The 17,751-nt window shown below is 50.3% G+C and overlaps 1 protein-coding gene across 9 annotated transcripts in view; it reads right to left on the bottom strand.

The window, feature by feature from the left end:
• Positions 1-13,898: 13,898 nt before the first annotated feature.
• The window catches only part of KDM2A (lysine demethylase 2A), an 83,234-nt gene continuing 79,381 nt past the window's right edge, over positions 13,899-17,751 (bottom strand). For all 9 annotated transcript variants that reach the window (XM_043548369.1, XM_043548370.1, XM_037899354.2 and 6 more), the window contains 3 exons: positions 17,133-17,291; positions 16,561-16,776; positions 13,899-15,398 (listed from right to left, as the gene is read on the bottom strand). In XM_043548369.1, coding sequence (XP_043404304.1) covers positions 15,217-15,398; positions 16,561-16,776; positions 17,133-17,291 — 557 coding nt within the window. In that variant the 3' untranslated portion in view covers positions 13,899-15,216. The remainder of the gene's footprint in view (positions 15,399-16,560; positions 16,777-17,132; positions 17,292-17,751) is intronic.

Here is a 17,751-nt window from a genome sequence, read left to right as displayed (position 1 = left end):
ACTGGATTGGAGGCTGATGTTGCAGGCCCCAGCCTGGGACTGCAGGGGCCACATGGCCCAGAGATGGACCCTGCAAGATGGGAACAGTTCAACACCCGGGCACTGGCAGGGGTTGCTCCCAGACCACAGGGTCCTGGCGAACAGGCAGTGTGGCTCCCCCACCACAAAACCACCTGGGCTGGGGGTGCTGATCCCTCTCACATGGGGACAATGGGCTATTACCCACTGGATGGGGGGGGTCTGGGCATCTCAGCCGCCACTCCCTGAGCCCAGCCCCCACCCATGGGTCTGCTGGCCTAGACTGCCCCACCCCCCCAGCACCCTGCACACCCAGCCCAGCCCCCCTGCATTCAGTACTTACTGCCCTACCCAGCCCTCCATACTCTGCGGCCCCCATCCCAGTTCCCCTCACACCTTCATCCCAGCCCCTGCACTCCATGCCTCCAGCCCCCTACATTCTGTGCCCCCAGTTGAGCCTAGCTCCCACACTCTGTACCCGTAGCCCAGACCCCCCCCCCCGCCCACAAACACACACTCTGCACCTCCCAGCCCAGCCCCACGCAACTCCCAATCTGCCCTCGGCACCACCATCCCATCCCCTTGCACTGTGAATCCCCAAGCCCCCTTCCTGGCCCCCCCACTCCATATCCTTAGTCTAATCACCCCACACCTCTAGCCCCCACCCAGCCCCTCTGCATCCTCAGCCTATCCCCGCGCCCGGTCCTGCACATGTTGCACTCCCAGTTCATCCCAGCCTGCCTTCCCCCACCCCCACACACTTTACACTTTCAGCTCACACCTGGCTTCCCCCACTCACATCCCGAGCCCACACCCCCTGTCTGGCTGGAAAGTGCTTCCCAGGAGCCTGGCTGGGGGCCACTTCCTTGGAGTCCCAGCTGGTGACTGCCCCCTCCCAGCCTTGTCCCTTGCTACCCCCAGTCTGCTTGTAGCTAGAGCAGCCTCTGCCAGGCCCATAGGGCCATTGTTCTTCCCAGGCTGCCCTCCTGCACAGCATGGGCTGGAGAATCTTAGCCACATTGGGCAGAGAGGGACCTTGGGACACCATCAAGTCCAACCATCATCCCAGTCATCTCTGGTGCAGTGATGCATGGACAGCACATAAAGTTCAGGGCCAGCGTCAAATCACCCAGATCCAAGATCAAATGAAACATGGGCCAACAGCGCAGATGGGGTGGGTAATGTGGGGAAAGGGGGACAGAGGGCTGAGGGCACAGGGTCACTCATTTAATTCTATTAAAGCATCTACTTTTTCAAACCTCCATGCAGTTTCTGGGGAAATCCCTAGACTTCTGCACAGGAGATTACCAGATCCAGGGGTCTCAGAGTATTGGTCCGGCTCCCCACAGAGCGCACATGCAATTTTCTGTGCTGTGCCAAGCAGCAGAAGAAAAAAAAAAAAAATCTGTGGCTGCATGATAAAGCAGCAGTTCCCAAATCTTAGGTGTACTACAGTTACTTGCAATATATGATCTAGCCACTAGAGGTCTCCATGTGCTGTGGAGACACCCAGGCAGGGTGTCTGGTAAACAAAAGAGACAAAACTGGGATGTGAGCTAGGGGGAAGCCTGTTTGTGTCATCACCTGTTTCAATAAAAGTCTCCCTTTAAAGGTGGAGTGGGATTCCCTAGATCAGAACAGTAAGAAGGGAGGATGCTGACCAATTTCAGAGTCCAGGCCCACAGGTATTTCGGGGAAAGAGGTCCTTTGCCACCAACTCTGCTGCATTGCTTCTTTCAGACAGTGGCCTTTACGCACACGCACATGTGAGATTGCAGCCCCAGTGAGCATCAGATACTTCCTGAGGGCCCCCGCCTGCCCCTGAGCCGGCAGAGCTGGGGTGTTGAGGTTCCCCAACCACCTTGGTTCTTTCTGCTGAATGCTAGAGGTCCCGAGAGAACAGGAACCAGAGGATATTGGGGTGAAAGCAGAACAGGGCTCTGGGGGGCACTGGACAAAGCACAAATCCCAGAGCCTCAAAAGGTGTTTAGGTGCCCCTCTCTGGCTGGTTTCCCATCAATGGGAGCTAGGCACCTAAATCCCTTTGAGGCTCTTGGCTTAAGTGACCCAGAAGACTAAACCCTGGTCAAAGTCAGGCTGTTAAGTCACACCGGTGCACTGGCCAATGTCCCTTCGATGCTGAATCTAAGGCATTTCAGCAGGTGGGAGCAGCAGAGTCATTCCCAGCCGCTGACCTACCAAAGCTACCAGCCAGACAAGGACCCTCCTGAAGACCATGCTCCTCCTTGGCCCTTTGCATACACAGCCTCACCTCCCCCATACAAGCCCTGAGGTTTACAATGGCAGATGAGGGAGCTGATGCAGATGGAGCCCATTTCTGGAGGATGGCGCAGGACAAGTTTCATCTGTGTATGGCACCCATGTATTCCTTGGCATCAGGGGGATGCTGTCACCGCTACTAGGCGCCTGGGGAACACACATGTGGGCTGGGATCACTGCTGGATGGAAAGAAGGGTGCTTTGGGTGAGCGATTGCAAAAATCTGTGTCTTTTAGGGTGTGGAATCCAGAATCAGAATGTGGAACCTTGCAAGTTTAGGAGTTTGCTCAAGGACATGCTCTGGCTCCACCAGAAGTTACTGCTCTGGGGGGAAAGATCCCTGTAAGATGGTGTCTGGCCTGGGTTATGCAGGTCTCCACAGTCCCTTCTGACTTGAAAATCTGGGGAGGTGCGAATGTCACCTGCTGGGGGGAAGGAGTCTCTCTCAGGAGCAGCTTTCCCATCCAGGCTGCTGGAATCTCCTCTCCAGCACTCACCCTGAATGAGGAACCCAGGTCTGCTCTGAGCAGGGTGAGGGGAGGATTCCCTGAGAAAGGGCAGGAGAGGGGGATGAGACGGATCTGGATCAGGTCTCCAGACTGAACTCAATGGTCTGCAGAGGCCCCACACGTCAAGGAAAAAGACTGGAGAGCCTCCAAAAGGGAGAGGAAGGACAGGGGATGCAGAGTGGGATGGGGCTCCTGGACAACCCATCAGATCCAAGGATGGGCCAGCAGGAGAATCAGGAGGCCAAAGCATCTCTCCCTGCCCTCTGTCTCCTCTACAGTTGGTACAGCAGACAAGGCTGGATGGGGCTGGCTAAAGGTGCAAAGGAGCCAGAAGGAGGGTTTTGTTTCTGGAACCAAGGAGATTGCCAGGATGCGTTCCTTCTCCTCTGGCTGGAAAACGGGCTGTGGACCTGGGTAACTCTTACTGAAAACAATGTGAGTTTTGCCATGGACTTCAATGGGGCCAAGACCCCAGGCCCTACCCTCTTCTACCTTCTCCAGATCATCATCATCTGCTCTGCCCCCATGCAAACCTTCACCGAAGGGAGATGGGCCACTTGGCCCACACCGCGGGTACAGCAGGCAGCTTCGAGTGGTGTAGCATAATGCCAGACACCACATCTCTACATCATGTGTCTACTGCAAGATCCAGAGCTTGGCAGGCAAACATGCACCCGTCCATGGCCCTCGGGGTGGTGGATAACACCTCCAGGCAGAAGGTCTGTTTTAGAGATGGTGCAATTCCCTCAAAGGCAATAAGGTTGCACCCTCAAGAATCTGATGGGTGCTGAGCGTTTGCTAGGACGATGCATGGACCAGGCTGAGGGTCTGGGGCAGGCTCTCAAAGCCTGATGGCTGGACTCCAATCCTCCATCTAAGGGCAACTATGTTTGTTGTATGCCCAGCACAGCCAGCGGTCTCTGGGTTTCCTCAGAAGCAAGGGTGGGCAATTGTCAAGGTTCCTTCCCCGCTCTGAACTCTAGGGTACAGATGTGGGGACCTGCATGAAAGACCCACTAAGCTTATTCTTACCAGCTTAGGTTAAACGCTGCCACCACCAAGGTGTTACACAAAGAACAGGGGAAGTGCCCACTTGGAAACGTCTCCCCCCCAAACACTACACCCCCTTTCCTGAGGAAGGCTTGATAAAAATCCTCACCAATTTGAATAGGTGAACGCAGACCCAAACCCTTGGATCTTAAGAACAATGAAAAAAAACAATCAGGTTCTTAAAAGAAGAATTTTAATTGAAGAAAAAAGTAAAAGAATCACCTCTGTAAAATCAGGATGGTAAATACTTTACAGGGTAATTAGATTCAAAATACAGAGAATCCCTCTAGGCAAAACCTTAAGGTACAAAAAGACACAAAAACAGGAATATACATTCCATTCAGCACAACTTATTTTATCAGCCATTTAAACAAAACAGAATCTAACGCATATCTAACTAGATTGCTTACTAACTCTTTACAAGAGTTCTGGCCTGCATTCCTGCTCTGGTCCCAGCAAAAGCATCACACAGACAGACACCCTTTGTTTCTCCCCCACCCCCAGCTTTGAAAGTATCTTGTCTCCTCATTGGTCATTTTGGTCAGGTGCCAGCAAGGTTATCTTAGCTTCTTAACCCTTCACAGGTGAAAGGGTTTTTCCTCTGGCCAGGAGGGATTTAAAGGTGTTTACCCTTCCCTTTATATTTATGACAGCAATCTTCCCCTGAACTAACCCACCTCAACCCTTATGGCTCTGATCCAACAAGGCACTTAAGCACCTGCTTAACTTTAAGGACAGTGGAAGCTCATTGCTTTAAAATTAAGCACGTTTTATCTGCATTGTGGTAGCACCTAGGAGACCCAGCAATGGACCCGGATTTGTGCACAAACCCACACAGAGAACTTGTTTGTATGCTTAAACTCTTGGCAGGGTGGAGGAATGGTGTCTGTGGGAATGTTTAATTTTCCTTTCCAAACAAGACCCATTGGCAGGTGCCTGGGACGTTGCATGATGTAGATCAGAATGATAAACACAAATACGTGTGACGACGTGGCTCATCAATGTGGGATTATTTTCGTGAACCCAGCCACCAATAGTATCATTTTATCCAGCACCGAGGAAACAAAACTCGGCGTGTGGATGTTTCCATTGAGAAGAACAGGTGATGTATCCAAACCAGAAACAAAACTGGGCATGAGCCTAGCTGGAGGGGTTATACCTGCTCAGGGCATGCCAGATATCACCAGGAGCTTTTAGGGGAAAGCAGTTCTTTTCAGTTTAAGAATGGCTTATTGGAGATTAGTTTAAACTGGTTCCTTATTGACTTAAACTAAGCTGATCGGAGTCTGGGTAAACCAAAAGGGAAAGCCTCTTCTTGCAGGGATTAGCCCTAGTTTAAATTGATGCAGTACGTTAAAAGGCTGCAATTTTCTCCTGAAGCCAAGTTCTAACTCTTAGGGTAGAGGGATTCCCAAGGCACTAAAAGCCTGTTCAGTTTTAAGGCTTCCACCAGGTCCAGATTACCTCTACTTAGAGGACTCAGTGCCCTCAAGGAATCCTATCACGCTTCGAACATTTCCTCTTCTAGTCTCAGATTCCAAGGCCAAAAGGGACCATTAGATCTTCCAATGTGACATCCTGCAGAGCACATGTCAGAGACAGTCATAGAATGTTAGGGTTGGAAGAGACCTCAGAAGGTCATCTAGTCCAATCCCCTGCTCAAAGTAGGACCAACACCAACTAAATCATCCCAGCCAGGGCTTTGTCAAGCCGGGCCTTAAAAAACCTCTAAGGATGGAGATTCCACCACCTCCCTAGGGAACCCATTCCAGTGCTTCACAACCCTGTTAGTGAAATAGTGTTTCCTAATATCCAACCTAGACCTCCCCTACTGCAACTTGAGACCATTGCTTCTTGTTGTATCATCTGCCACCACTGAGAACAGCTGAGCTCCATCCTCTTTGGAACTCCCCTTCAGGTAGTTGAAGGCTGCTATCAAATCCCCCCTCACTCTTCTCTTCTGTAGACTAAATAACCCCAGTTCCCTCAGCCTCTCCTCATAAGTCATGTGCCCCAGCCCCCTAATCATTTTTGTTGCCCTACGCTGGACTCTCTCCAATTTTTCCCACATTCCTTCTGTAGTGGGGGGGACCAAAACTGGACACAATACTCCAGGTCTGGCCTCACGAATGCCAAATAGAGGGGAATAATCACTTCCCCCGATCTGCTGGCAATGCTCCTACTTATACAGCCCAATATGCCGTATGGCTTCTCGGCAACAAGGGCACACTGCTGACTCATATCCAGATTCTAGTCCACTGTAATCCCCAGGTCCTTTTCTGAAGAACTGCTGCTTAGCCAGTCAGTCCCCAGCCTGTAGCGGTGCATGGGATTCTTCCTTCCTAAGTGCAGGACTCTGCACTTGTCCTTGTTGAACCTCATCAGATTTCTTTTGGCCCAGTCCTCTAATTTGTCTAGGTCACTCTGGACCCTATCCCTACCCTCCAGCATATCTACCTCTTTCCCCCCAGCTTAGTGTCATCTTCAAACTTGCTGAAGGTGCAATTCATACCATCATCCAGATCATTAATAAAGATGTTGAACAAAACTGGCCCCAGGACCAACCTCTGGGGCACTCCACTTGATACCGGCTGCCAACTAGACAGAGTCATTGATCACTACCCGTTGAGCCCGACAATCTAGCTAGCTTTCTATTCACCTTATAATCCATACTTCTTTAACTTGCTGGCAAGAATACTGTGGGAGACTTAGCAAAGTTTTTGATAAAGTCAAGATATATCACATCCACCGCTTTCCCCATATCTACACAGCCAGTTATCTCATCATAGAAGGCAATCAGGTTGATCAGGCATAACTTGCCCTTGGTGAATCCATGTTGACTGTTCCTGATCACCTTCCTCTCCTCCAAGTGCTTCAAAATGGATTTCTTGAGGACGTGCTCCATGATTTTGCCAGGAACTGAAGTGAGTCTGTAGTTCCCCTGGTTCTCTTTCTTCCCTTTTTAAAATATGGGCACTATATTAGCCTTTTTCCAATCATCTGGGACCTCCCCCAATTGCCACAAATTTTCAAAGATAATGGCCAATGGATCTGCAATCACGTCAGCCAACTCCCTCAGCACCCAGTTACTCCTGTAATGACCCCAATAACTCAGGTTTGACTCTAGCGCAATTTCACCATCATCATCACTGTTGCAGTTGTCTCCAGGTTGCTCTTTAAGCTGCAGAATTGCTCCATCACCTGGGAATTCGGGCTGTCCAGTCCTGCTGGGAATTCTTGGCACCAGACATGTTGCTTTCTGCCATCCAGAGAGTCTGGCCATTTTGATTCTTTAGGTCACTTCTAGGATGGGGCTTTTGCTCTTCATAATCGTCTGTCTGATACGGCCAACTCACCTGCACCACTTTTTGAGGCACGGCTCCTGAGTGGCAGGGGACAGCTGGGCAGCAAGTTGAATGACTTCATCCGCCTTTGTAGCCCTTCGCTCTTTGTTCCGAAGCCAGTGCATGTTTCAGAGGGTCTCCAGAAGTTGGTGAGGTCTCCAGGGCCCAGCTTCTTAAAAGGTATTTAGGCACTTACCGTATTCATTTCAGGAAGAAGTTAGCAGCCTAAAACCCTTCAAAGATCTGGGCTTAAATGGCTCAGCTCCATTAAAGGCAAAGCAAAGCGCAAAGGAAAGAGCAGTGCGTTCTGTGGATAGAAAGGCAGGTTGTGACTCATCTCCTGCTGGGCCTGCCAAGACCCCATTGCTAGAGTCGGGTTGATGGCCAAAGGTTTGAAGGTGACTTGGGGTGACCTATTCGAGACACTTTCAAGGGACTGGGATTAATTTCAGATCCCCCTCCCCCGAGCTGAACACCCACAAATCAAGTTTCTTTAAAAGGGCACCCAGAAGAGTCACTTGGGGAAATCTCAGCCAGAAGGTAGGTGATAGGAGACTCCTGTGGCAGGCAGAGACCCCAGGAACGGGGGTAGGGGGAAAAGAACACCCGTCAGGAACTGGGTTGTGGGGCAAACTAGGGAAGGTGGAGGAGAAATTAAAGGCAGCCAGGGTGGGACAGCAGTGCAGGCTTCTAAGTTGAGTTTGCAGGGCAGAGAAAGTGAAAGGAAAAACTTTCCCTCCCACCCTTCCCTGCTCTGCAGGGGGAGGGATCAAAAGGAGGAACCAGGGCAGAGCCTGGCAGGATGTGAAGCTGAGGAGGTGGCATGAGTGAAGGACACCAGGGGAGAAGCTCCAGCAGGGCACAGGCCACATGAAAGGGTGCAGGCAGCAAGACATGGCAGGGAGCAGGAACGTGGCCTGGGTTTCTGAGCAGCGGAAAGCAGAAGCACGAGGGGCTGTGGCACAGGCGCCAGGGGATGGGGAAGAGCCCGCACTCCTCCAAAGGGACCACATAGTAGGAAATACATAGGGGAAATGGCATCCAAGAGGAAACTGGCATCCCCGTAGGTGAGTCTCCTATGGCCTGAAATTGTGCTGCACAGTGTGCAATCAGGCCACTAGCAGAAGCCGGAAGCCCAGCCAGGGGTGGCCTATTCCTGTCTGGCAGCCCCTGAGTTTATCTCCTTCATTTGCTGTTAGCTAGGCAGAAAAAGTTCCCCCATTCATCAGTGAGTGGGGTTGCAACAGTTCTCAGAAGGGATCTACACACCCAGCTCTTTTTCTCATTGCCAGGGTTACACTGCCATCACCTGGCGATTTTGGGAAAGAGCAGCTCCCATGCAGGAAGCCCATCAGTTTCACTCTATGATCAATTTCCTTATATCTATACCTTACCTATGGGGTGGAAAAAGGATTACACCTCCATTGACAGAGTAAATGTCTCTGTAGGGAAAGGTCTGAGCAATGGCAGTTTCATGAAGTGGATCCACTTTTAGCTCAGAGGTGGCTAGTGCCCACTGAGTTGTTTACAGCTGTCTCCTCTCTTCAAATTCATGCATATCTTCCTAACTGTGTTTCTAGCAAGGTGTCCAGACAGGCAGGGAATCCTATTTCCCCACTGGTTTGCACAGGGCCAGGAAGGACAGCTCCATTTCTATCATTCAGATAGCTTCACGGGATTCCCAATAGACCTTTTACTCCCCAGCTTCTATTCCCAGGTTGCAATCAGCAGTCGAATAGTCAACAAGAGTGTCTTTGCATTTAGCAAAGACTTGATTCTAAGGGGGGTGATCTGGAGCCCGCGGCAGGGGAATACGAAGAGTAACCGTGATCAAGGCACAGACGACAACTTCCCCTGAAAAAAAATAAGGAACAAGACTCAGAGTTCAAGTTACTGAGAGAGCGAGAGTGCAGATGACCCCATGGATTGGCACTGCATACTGCCCTAGCGGATGACTCTGACCAAAGGCAATGTTTTCAGAAGTGGCAAGTGACTCCGGACCCTATCTCCTTTTCCAAGGTGATTTAGGTACCTCATACTCTAAATCCCATTGACTTTCGAACAGCATTCTTTTGTCACTTGCCATCGCTGGGCCTGCTTTCCCTCTCTCGGCTTTGCCTATTCCGACTGAGCTCTTTGGGGAGGGACTGTCGCAGTGTGTATCTGTAGTGCATCATGCAACGGGGCCCCTCCAGGCACTACTGTCATACAGCCAGTCTGCGCTTGCCTTGGCATTCAGAACATGGAACTGGAAGCTTCCAAAGAGAAGATGCTACTGGCCAAGGGCTCCTTGGGACAGAAGCTGTCTGGAAAAGCATGTACAGCTAGATATTCACTATCTAGAACTCTAACGTTAAAACAGGTATTAAAAAGGGGGAGGGAGGAAGACTACTAAAACCATCCCCTGTACATTGGTACATGAGTGATGAGTTAGACTGTAGACTCTGGGGAAAGGACCATCTTTTTGTTGTGTTTGTACAGCACCTAGCGCCCTGAGTCCTGGTCCATGACTGGGGTTGTAAGATCTCAATAAATGATCATAATGTGGATGGGATGGGATGAAGTGGGTTCTAGCCCACGAAAGCTTATGCCCAAATAAATCTGTTAGTCTTTAAGGTGCCACCGGACTCCTTGTTTTTGGGATGGGTTGGTGAATTCTCATTTTTCAATCCCTCATTGAAGGGGGCGGTGGAAATATAGGGAATCTAGGCCTGTAGCCATCACTAACATGTTTTGGTCCACTGTGCTGTTAGACAAGTCAGTCTTAACATACAGATGGGTGCAATGGACAGTGAGATTTCAAGCTAGCTTTCAAGTTAGCCCTGTCTAAGCCCAGGCAAGAAAGATTAAGGCAAAAAAGCTTGTTTTTCAGGATGTCAGGAGCATGGGGATACAAAGGGTTGGAAGGAAAGTTTGGACATAATCTTAGCCAGAAAGCTTGAATGAAACAGATGTTAAGAGGATGGAAATAAATCTGTGACAAGCTCACGGAACCAAGCAGCAGCAGTCAGACACTGAGTCAGAGTCACTTGTTTGCTTTTTATATGCAAACCCCAAAGTGATTGAATGAAAGGAGCAGATGGGAAAAGTTGGGTTTCAGTTGAGTGTAGGACACAGGAGTGGAAGGGCCACCCCAGGTCATCAATTCTGGTTCCCTGCAATCACAGGCAGCCCTGTCATATACTCCATAAATTGATCAAGCTCAATTTTAAAAATAAGTCAAGTTGTTCCCCCTCTTCCCAATCTCCGCTAGGAGGAGGCCATCCCGGAATCTCACTGCTCTGACGGTTACAAAGCTCCTGATTTCCAGCCTAACTTTGTTCATGGCCAGTTTATCCCTATTTGCTTTTGTGCCATTAGCTTCAACAGCTCTTCTCCCTCACTGGTGTTTACAACCCCGATGTATTCAGAGAGAGCAATCAGATCCCCCTCCCCCACCTTTGTTTTATCAGGCGAAATAGCCAAGCTCTTCAGTCTCCTCTTGTAAGCCACACCTCTAATCATGCTAGCAGCACTGCTCTGCACCTGGTCCAGTTTGAATTCATTGGTCTTGAACCTGCATGACCAGTATTTCAGAGGTCTTATCCCTGCCTCCTAAAGTGGTATTAATACTTCCCTCTTTCTACTGGAAATACCTCTCCTGATTCATCCTACAATCACATTTTCCTTTTTCACAGCCACATCATACAGTTGGCTCAGTCATTCCACGATCAGCTATACACCTAGGCCTTTCTCCTTCGGCCATTTCCAACGGAGAAGCCCTGAGCTTACAGCAATTTTCTTAGTGTCTAAGTGCATGATCCTGAACTTTGTACTATTAAATTTCATCCCATTTCTATTGCTCCAGTCCTCAAGGTCATCCACTTCTTCCTGTACAATATTGCAGTCTTCTGTTGTATTGACAATGCCTCCCAACTGTGTCTCATCAGTATACCCCAACTTTTTGTTCCAAGGTCATTTGAAAGTCATTCCAAATACTTAGGTATTAACATGATTGTATGGCCACACAGTTAGGTCTGGTTTAAGTCCAGTCACAGATCTAAGGGCAGAAGGGACCACTGTTGTCATCTAGTCTAACCTCCTGTATAAGAGCCTAGAGAACTGCCCCAAAATAACTCTGGTTTGAGCTACAGCAGAGAAAAAACATCCAATCTTGATTTTAAAATGACCAGTCATGGAGAATCCAGCACAGCCCTTGGTAAATTGTTAATGGTTAATTATACTCACTGTTAAATTCAATGGGCAGATGATGCTAAGTTGGTGCAATATACCAGTTAGGAAAGGCAAAGACAGTTGAGCAGTACATCATCAGCCAATAGCCCACCTCTCCAATGGAGATTGAGAAACGAGGGCAACAGTACCTCTGAATGATGCTCAGGGTGCAAGCCGAGAACTTAGATGGAGTTTGCAATATTGCCTGGTAGCAGAGATCACTGCAGGATACGCAGAGGCACCATACCTGATTCCAGAATAACTTCTGCATGCAGAGCGATTAAGACCAGAATGTACCACCCATATCATATAGTTTGACCTCCTGTATATCACAGGCTAAATAAATATCATCCAGCCCATTTATTACAGCCTTCAGAAAACTACACTATTATGCGCCACAGGCAGAGAACAGGATAGAAGCCCTAACTTACAAACACCTTGAGAACCCAATGCCCACAAAGAGCATGAACGGTGCAAGCAAAGTGGAGTGAAATTGAATTCTCTAGTTCCTTCCACTGAGCCTCTCAAAGCACTTCCCCGCTTCAATGGCTGTTTACATATAGTGACTGCAGCTGGTCTGAAAAGCTTTTGCTTCTCTGCTAAAAACCCAATCAAGCAAGTTTCAGAAAGGCTTTACTTCAGTAAAACCCAAAGCTACGAAGGAGCATGGGAAAGGACAGTGTACTGAGCCTCCCAACGGACTTATGGCATTAGAGGGACCTACATGAGGTCAAAAGATGACATCCAACAGAACATGCATAGCGGGTGCTTCATCTTTTACTTTACAAGAGCCTGAAGAGTTGCAGGATCTCTATACCATCGTTTTTTGCAACAGAAAATATTGGTCTGAAGACTGTCTAACCAGAGAACTAGCAAGGGTCTGACAAGGGAAACACCATTAACTGAAATAGGAAGAGCTAAATATGCACAATAAATTGCCTGGTAGGATTGTTATACTCTTCTGGTCACTGGAGGGGTCGCACGATGACGGCAGTGAAACTAGGAAACTGAGTGGTACCATCAACTTGAGTTCACCTCCCTCTCTCGGGACGTCCAACTCCCACACAAAAAACATGCAGACCTGACAGTGTTTTCTTTAAACTTTTATTCCAAAAATCCACCCCCAAGAAACAAAATATTTCCCTTCAGAGGCTGGTATCTTCCCCTCCCTCCCCCACAAATGTCTCTCCTGTTCATGTGGTAATAGGTTATGAGCAAAGATTCTCTCTAAAACCAGTATTGGAGAATGCTTAGAAGAGAAAATAAAAACAAAAAAATTCCAACTAGCTCCCCCTCCCTTTGCCCCCAAATAATAACCCCCAACCCAAACAGCATAAGACTTTTCTTTTACCCTTAATGCTTACATTTAATTTTAAAGCACGAATGTTGGAGATGGACTCTAAATTGCCAACAAAAAATATATATTTACAATATTTCTCTGGGGGGGAAAAACAAAACACGAAAACACAACCAAAACCCTTTAAACCAATAGTGACTTTCTTCAGGGAGTTTTATTTAGGGAGCAGGGTTGTTTTTTTTTTAAAATCACTAAGTGATTTCATATATATATATTTTTCTTTCTTCTTTCCTTTGTGGATTTTCATCCCTTGCCCTCCAAGGTGGTGGCCAGCGACAGGAACGAGTATCACACCTTTATTTTAATTTTTTAAGTCTCTGAAGCCACAGACTTAGTGGAAGGCTGTGTCTCAGAAGGCTGTGGGACAGCGAAGTTAAAAGACTGACCACTTCCTCCACCCAATCAGCTCGACTCCTCCTCCTGCCTACCATAGACACCCTGGCTCATTGGTCCGCCGTTGCTCAGCGCTGAATGCATATGTGACAGTAGCTAAGATGCTTTTGTTTTTCAAACTGAAAATGAAAAGCCAGCCCAAAAATCCTTGGGCCCAGAGCGTCCCCCAGGTCAGATGCACGTACATCTCCTGTGTATAGCTTCCCCTGCCTTTCTTTAAAAAAAAACAAAAAAATAAGTAGTTTGATTCTTCTGTTTTCCACAGGAGTAACCAAAAACAAAATGGCAGAAAGCTTCCACTCCTAGGTCAGTGATAACAAAGTGGGCTCCCCCACCCAAAACTCTTAATCCATTGTAGCAAAACTCCCATGTACCGAGGCACTGCGGAATTCATCACACTTGCACGTTCCAGTCAGCAAGCAAGCAGGCTCACGATATGGAGGCGGAGAGGAGTGGGGGGGGGGGGGGGGGGGGGGGGGGAAGGGGAAGCACAGGACCTGAGCCCTCCACTGGGGATTCAGTGGATCTAAACAAAAAAGACACCCCCCACCCACAGCCAACACTGCAGCAGCAGAAGTCATTGGTGCCAGAGAATTCGGAGCCGGCAGGCTGTGGGGAGAGCTGGAGGGGTGACAGCTGCTTCTGCCTCCCTTATTGCTTTTGAAGCAGTGAGGGTGCATCTGGTCGATTCTCCTTTGAGGTTTCACAACCGCTTGTCCCTCCCCCTTTTCCCTGCTGCTTAGAGTTCCTTTTTCCCCTGTAAGGCTGGAGAGGGGCTGGGGGAACACGTGGCAGGCTGGTTTTGTGCTATCAGTATGCTTAGAAGGAGGGGATTTGGGGGGCAGGAAGAGAGCAGAGTGCAAACTGTGCATTAAACATCGACAAGCTCAGTCAGTCAGGGGAGCGTCCAGTCACTTTTGGGGAGGAGGGGAAATAAATGACCCAAAATAAGATTCCAACCTTTCTTTTTAAAGTGCAAAAAGCTCTCTGCTGCCCAAGAGAGAGGGTTCTTTGGACCGACCATTCATTGCAAAGGAAAAGTGGCAGCTAAAGGGGTAGGGGGATGGGGACTTTCATGCCCCCCCTCCACATCTCCCAGGTCGAGAGCCGACAGCTACACGCTGGGTGACAAGATGGAGAAGGATCCTCTCCTCTGGTCGCAGCATCCCAGAGTGCTCAGTGATACTAGCCTGTCCCAGGGGGTGGGAGAGCATGCAGCCCACCTGTGCAGGATCTAGAAACCCCTCTGGAAACCTTTTGAGTCCTCCCTGAGCTCTGATGGACCTGGCCTCTGCAGACACCCACCCCCAGCCCTTCCAGAAGGGCTAGACACTCATCCTCATGGGGGTGTGGATAGATGGTGCTCTGAGCAGGCTAGCGCTGCTCTGGAGTGGAAGCTTGGCTAGCCATGGGAGACACCTAGCCTTGAGAACCCATTGCCATGGGGCTCTTGCCCTCTACATACAAGCTGCAGGATGCAAACCCCAGTCACTTTAGTGAGGCAAGGCCAAGAGGAGGAAAAGCTCAGGGGGCAGAGCTGTGGCATGTGTGCCAAGTATGATAAGCCACAGGTCCAATAGCCACACGTGACGGTGCTACTGGAGAGACCAGGCACGCTCGTTTCATACCATCCAGCTCCAATCACTTTTCCAGGGGGAGGACACTCCCCTTGCCCATGCTGAGTAGGAAGTGAAATCTGTTTTGGGGTGCCAAGGCAGGGAGAAAAGAGGGGCACGTTTCCCTGCGCGGATACCTCTGCACAACCTCAGACTAACAGCAGCCAGGCTCCAGAACAAGCTCCCCTGGCCACAGCCCATTCCTCCTCAGCTATGGGTCAGCCTGGCAGGACCCCCTTCCCCTGCCGAAGTCCCAGGAAGAGGAGGAGGAGGAGACCCAGTGGAGTGGGGCTGGCCACTGCCCTGCCTGTGGAGGTGGGTGATGGAGGAGTGCATGATGTTGGCCTCACAGCAGGACAGGGCTGGGGAGGAGGAGCGCCTCTCCGAGAGGGATGGGGTGGGATCTTTCCTTCTCCTCAGTCTGCCTGGGGTTGGTCTCTAGCTGATTTTCTGGATCAGCTTCTCGTCGGACAGGCAGTAGAGGCTGCTGATGGACAGGTCTGAGATGAAATGCTCGCAGGCCTTGCGGGTAATCTGCTTGCAGCCTCGCAGGTCGATCAGGGTGAGGTTGGAGATGCGCCGCAGGTACAGCAGTGACTGGTCTGTCAGCTTATTGCAACCTGAGCAGAAGAGGAGGAAGGGGTTACAGCAGAGCACGCAGTACCCCACCATGCCACGCATAGCCCTGCACACCCCACAAGAAGCTGGGACAAGTTTGGCAGGAGGCTGGGGCAGCCAGCTGGGAACATGGGGTAGTTTAGAGGAATGGAAAAATACATTGAGGTTTATACTCAATATGAAAACATCCCAGCCAGAGCAATATCCCCCAAATATCCCAGTCAGCACAGCAAGCCCCCCTCCCCCCCCCGGCTAACATCTGCCCCTGCCCCATAGCCCCATGAATATCCAAACCAGCACCCCCTGGGAATTTAATCTGATGACAAACTCCATCTAAGCATCCCCTAAATTTTAATCTTTTCCACCTTCCACCTCTACCATTCACCCTGCAACTTTCAAGAGGAAGATGGTGAGTTCTGGTAGCTAAGGGAACCCTTGGGTCTGGAATGTAGAGCTGGCTGGAAATTGTCAGACAATGTGTGTCAGAAAAGGCTGATTTCACAAAATCAAAATGTTCCATGGGGATGTGTTCACTTCATCCACTCTTACAGGGGAAACCTGCCTGATTCCCAGCCATCTCGCCTGCTTCCCCCCGACCTGCTGGGTCAGCTGCCACAGAACTGGGAGCCTGGCACAGCCCTTGTAGCCCCAGCTCAAGCTGGGGGTCCTGGCTATATGCCAGGGAGCCTGGAAGCAGGGCTGACTGGCATCTGGGCAGCTCGGAGAGTCTCAGTTATGAAACAGTTTTGATCTCGCTCTCACGTGGAATGAAGGTTTTCATCCGTCTGAGCGTTTCCCCACTCGCCATAAGGGCTATCGACTGAATGTGTTTAAAAGGAAAGTGTGTTGATTTCAGAGGACAACCCTGCAGCAGATGCCGAGGAACATCTGGGGAACTGGAGATACAAGCCCACCTCCTTCATTCGGCCTTGGGAGCAGATTCCTAGCTGCCAGGTATTGTCCAAGACCCACAGCTCACTCATCCCTCTGGAGAAGGGCTGTGCTAAAGGCCACAACTGAGCCAACATGGAAACTAACCCCCATCCCGCCACTGTCCCCCAGCAGCATGGAACCCATCCGAAGCGAGGGTAAATGAAGGCAGAGCAGTGGCCCTGTCTGGCACCACACAAGGTGCCAGTGGAGGGGTGCAGAGGTTGCAGGCACCTGCCATGTTGATCTCTGTGAGCGAGTTGCGTGTGGAAGACCCCACGGCCGTTAGGAGGTTGGCCGACTGGTCCGTAAGGTGGCTGCAGTGACTAAGGTCGAGTCGTGAGAGCAGGGGCATATGGCGGATGATGAGCCGGAGCGTGGCATCGGTGATGTCCAGACCAGCTAGCCGGAAGTCTGTCATGTTACGGAGTTTGCTGCGATTGTCTTGACCTGCCGAGGTGCGTGGGAAACAATCATGTCATGGCCACCCCTAGATGCATTGCCATCTGCTACATGCCAGCACCTCCCACTTCATCACCTGCACCAAGACGTGAACTTCTAATAAATAAGTGCAGCCCAATCACCCTGCAACACTACCTGGAGACCACAGCCCTCATCTCGCTCCCAGAAATACAGATCCCTGAGGAAATACCCCCATCCCATGGCAACCACAGCTCCCACCCCATTCCCTGAACACTGCCCCCTGGAGATTCTTCTTGGTAACTACAACCCCTGCCCACCTGAACACAAGGCCTTCCTTGCGCAACCACATCACCCACCCTTGTATGACACAGGAACCAACATACTGGGTTTGTCTGTGGGAGGTGTGAGCAAGTCCCGGATCTGAGGGTCCTTGATTCCTACTGCCCACCGAAGATCGAGGGTCCTGAGAAGGGGGCAGCTGGAGGTACTGAGCGCACAGACTGCAGACCAGGAACAGCCTGCTAAGATGAGGTCTTTCAGGCCTGCCGGGAAGAGGGGGAATCAGTGAGTCAAGAGAGCCCTCAACTCCAAGATACCCCTGTAGCTTCCTTTCTGATCGGAGACCAACAGGACACTTTGTCCACACCCGCGCCAACACATTCCAATGACTTCACCTCTTGCCCATCCCTGGGAGAGAGAAGGCCAGGATGAGATGTATACAGACCCCGAATTCCTACCTCATCCTGGCAGGATAGGGGTGGGGAGGTCTCCTCTTCAATGCCGGGGACTGGGGGACACAGGGAACTTACTGCTAGAGCCGGCTTCCCTGTGTGACTCAGGAAGATCCACAAGGACTCCTGGGAGTGGGTGGTACCATGAGATACCCTGAAGATACATGAACATGGCAACAATCCTAGATTACCTCTGACATCCACAAGGGGCACAGGGCTATGGCACCCACAGGCTGGCTGGCTATTCAGAGTGGTGGTGGGGCTACCAGAC

This window comes from Chelonia mydas, chromosome 6, assembly GCF_015237465.2.
Source record: "Chelonia mydas isolate rCheMyd1 chromosome 6, rCheMyd1.pri.v2, whole genome shotgun sequence".
Lineage (NCBI taxonomy): Eukaryota > Metazoa > Chordata > Testudines > Cheloniidae > Chelonia > Chelonia mydas.
This window is presented reverse-complemented; position numbering and strand designations above follow the sequence as displayed.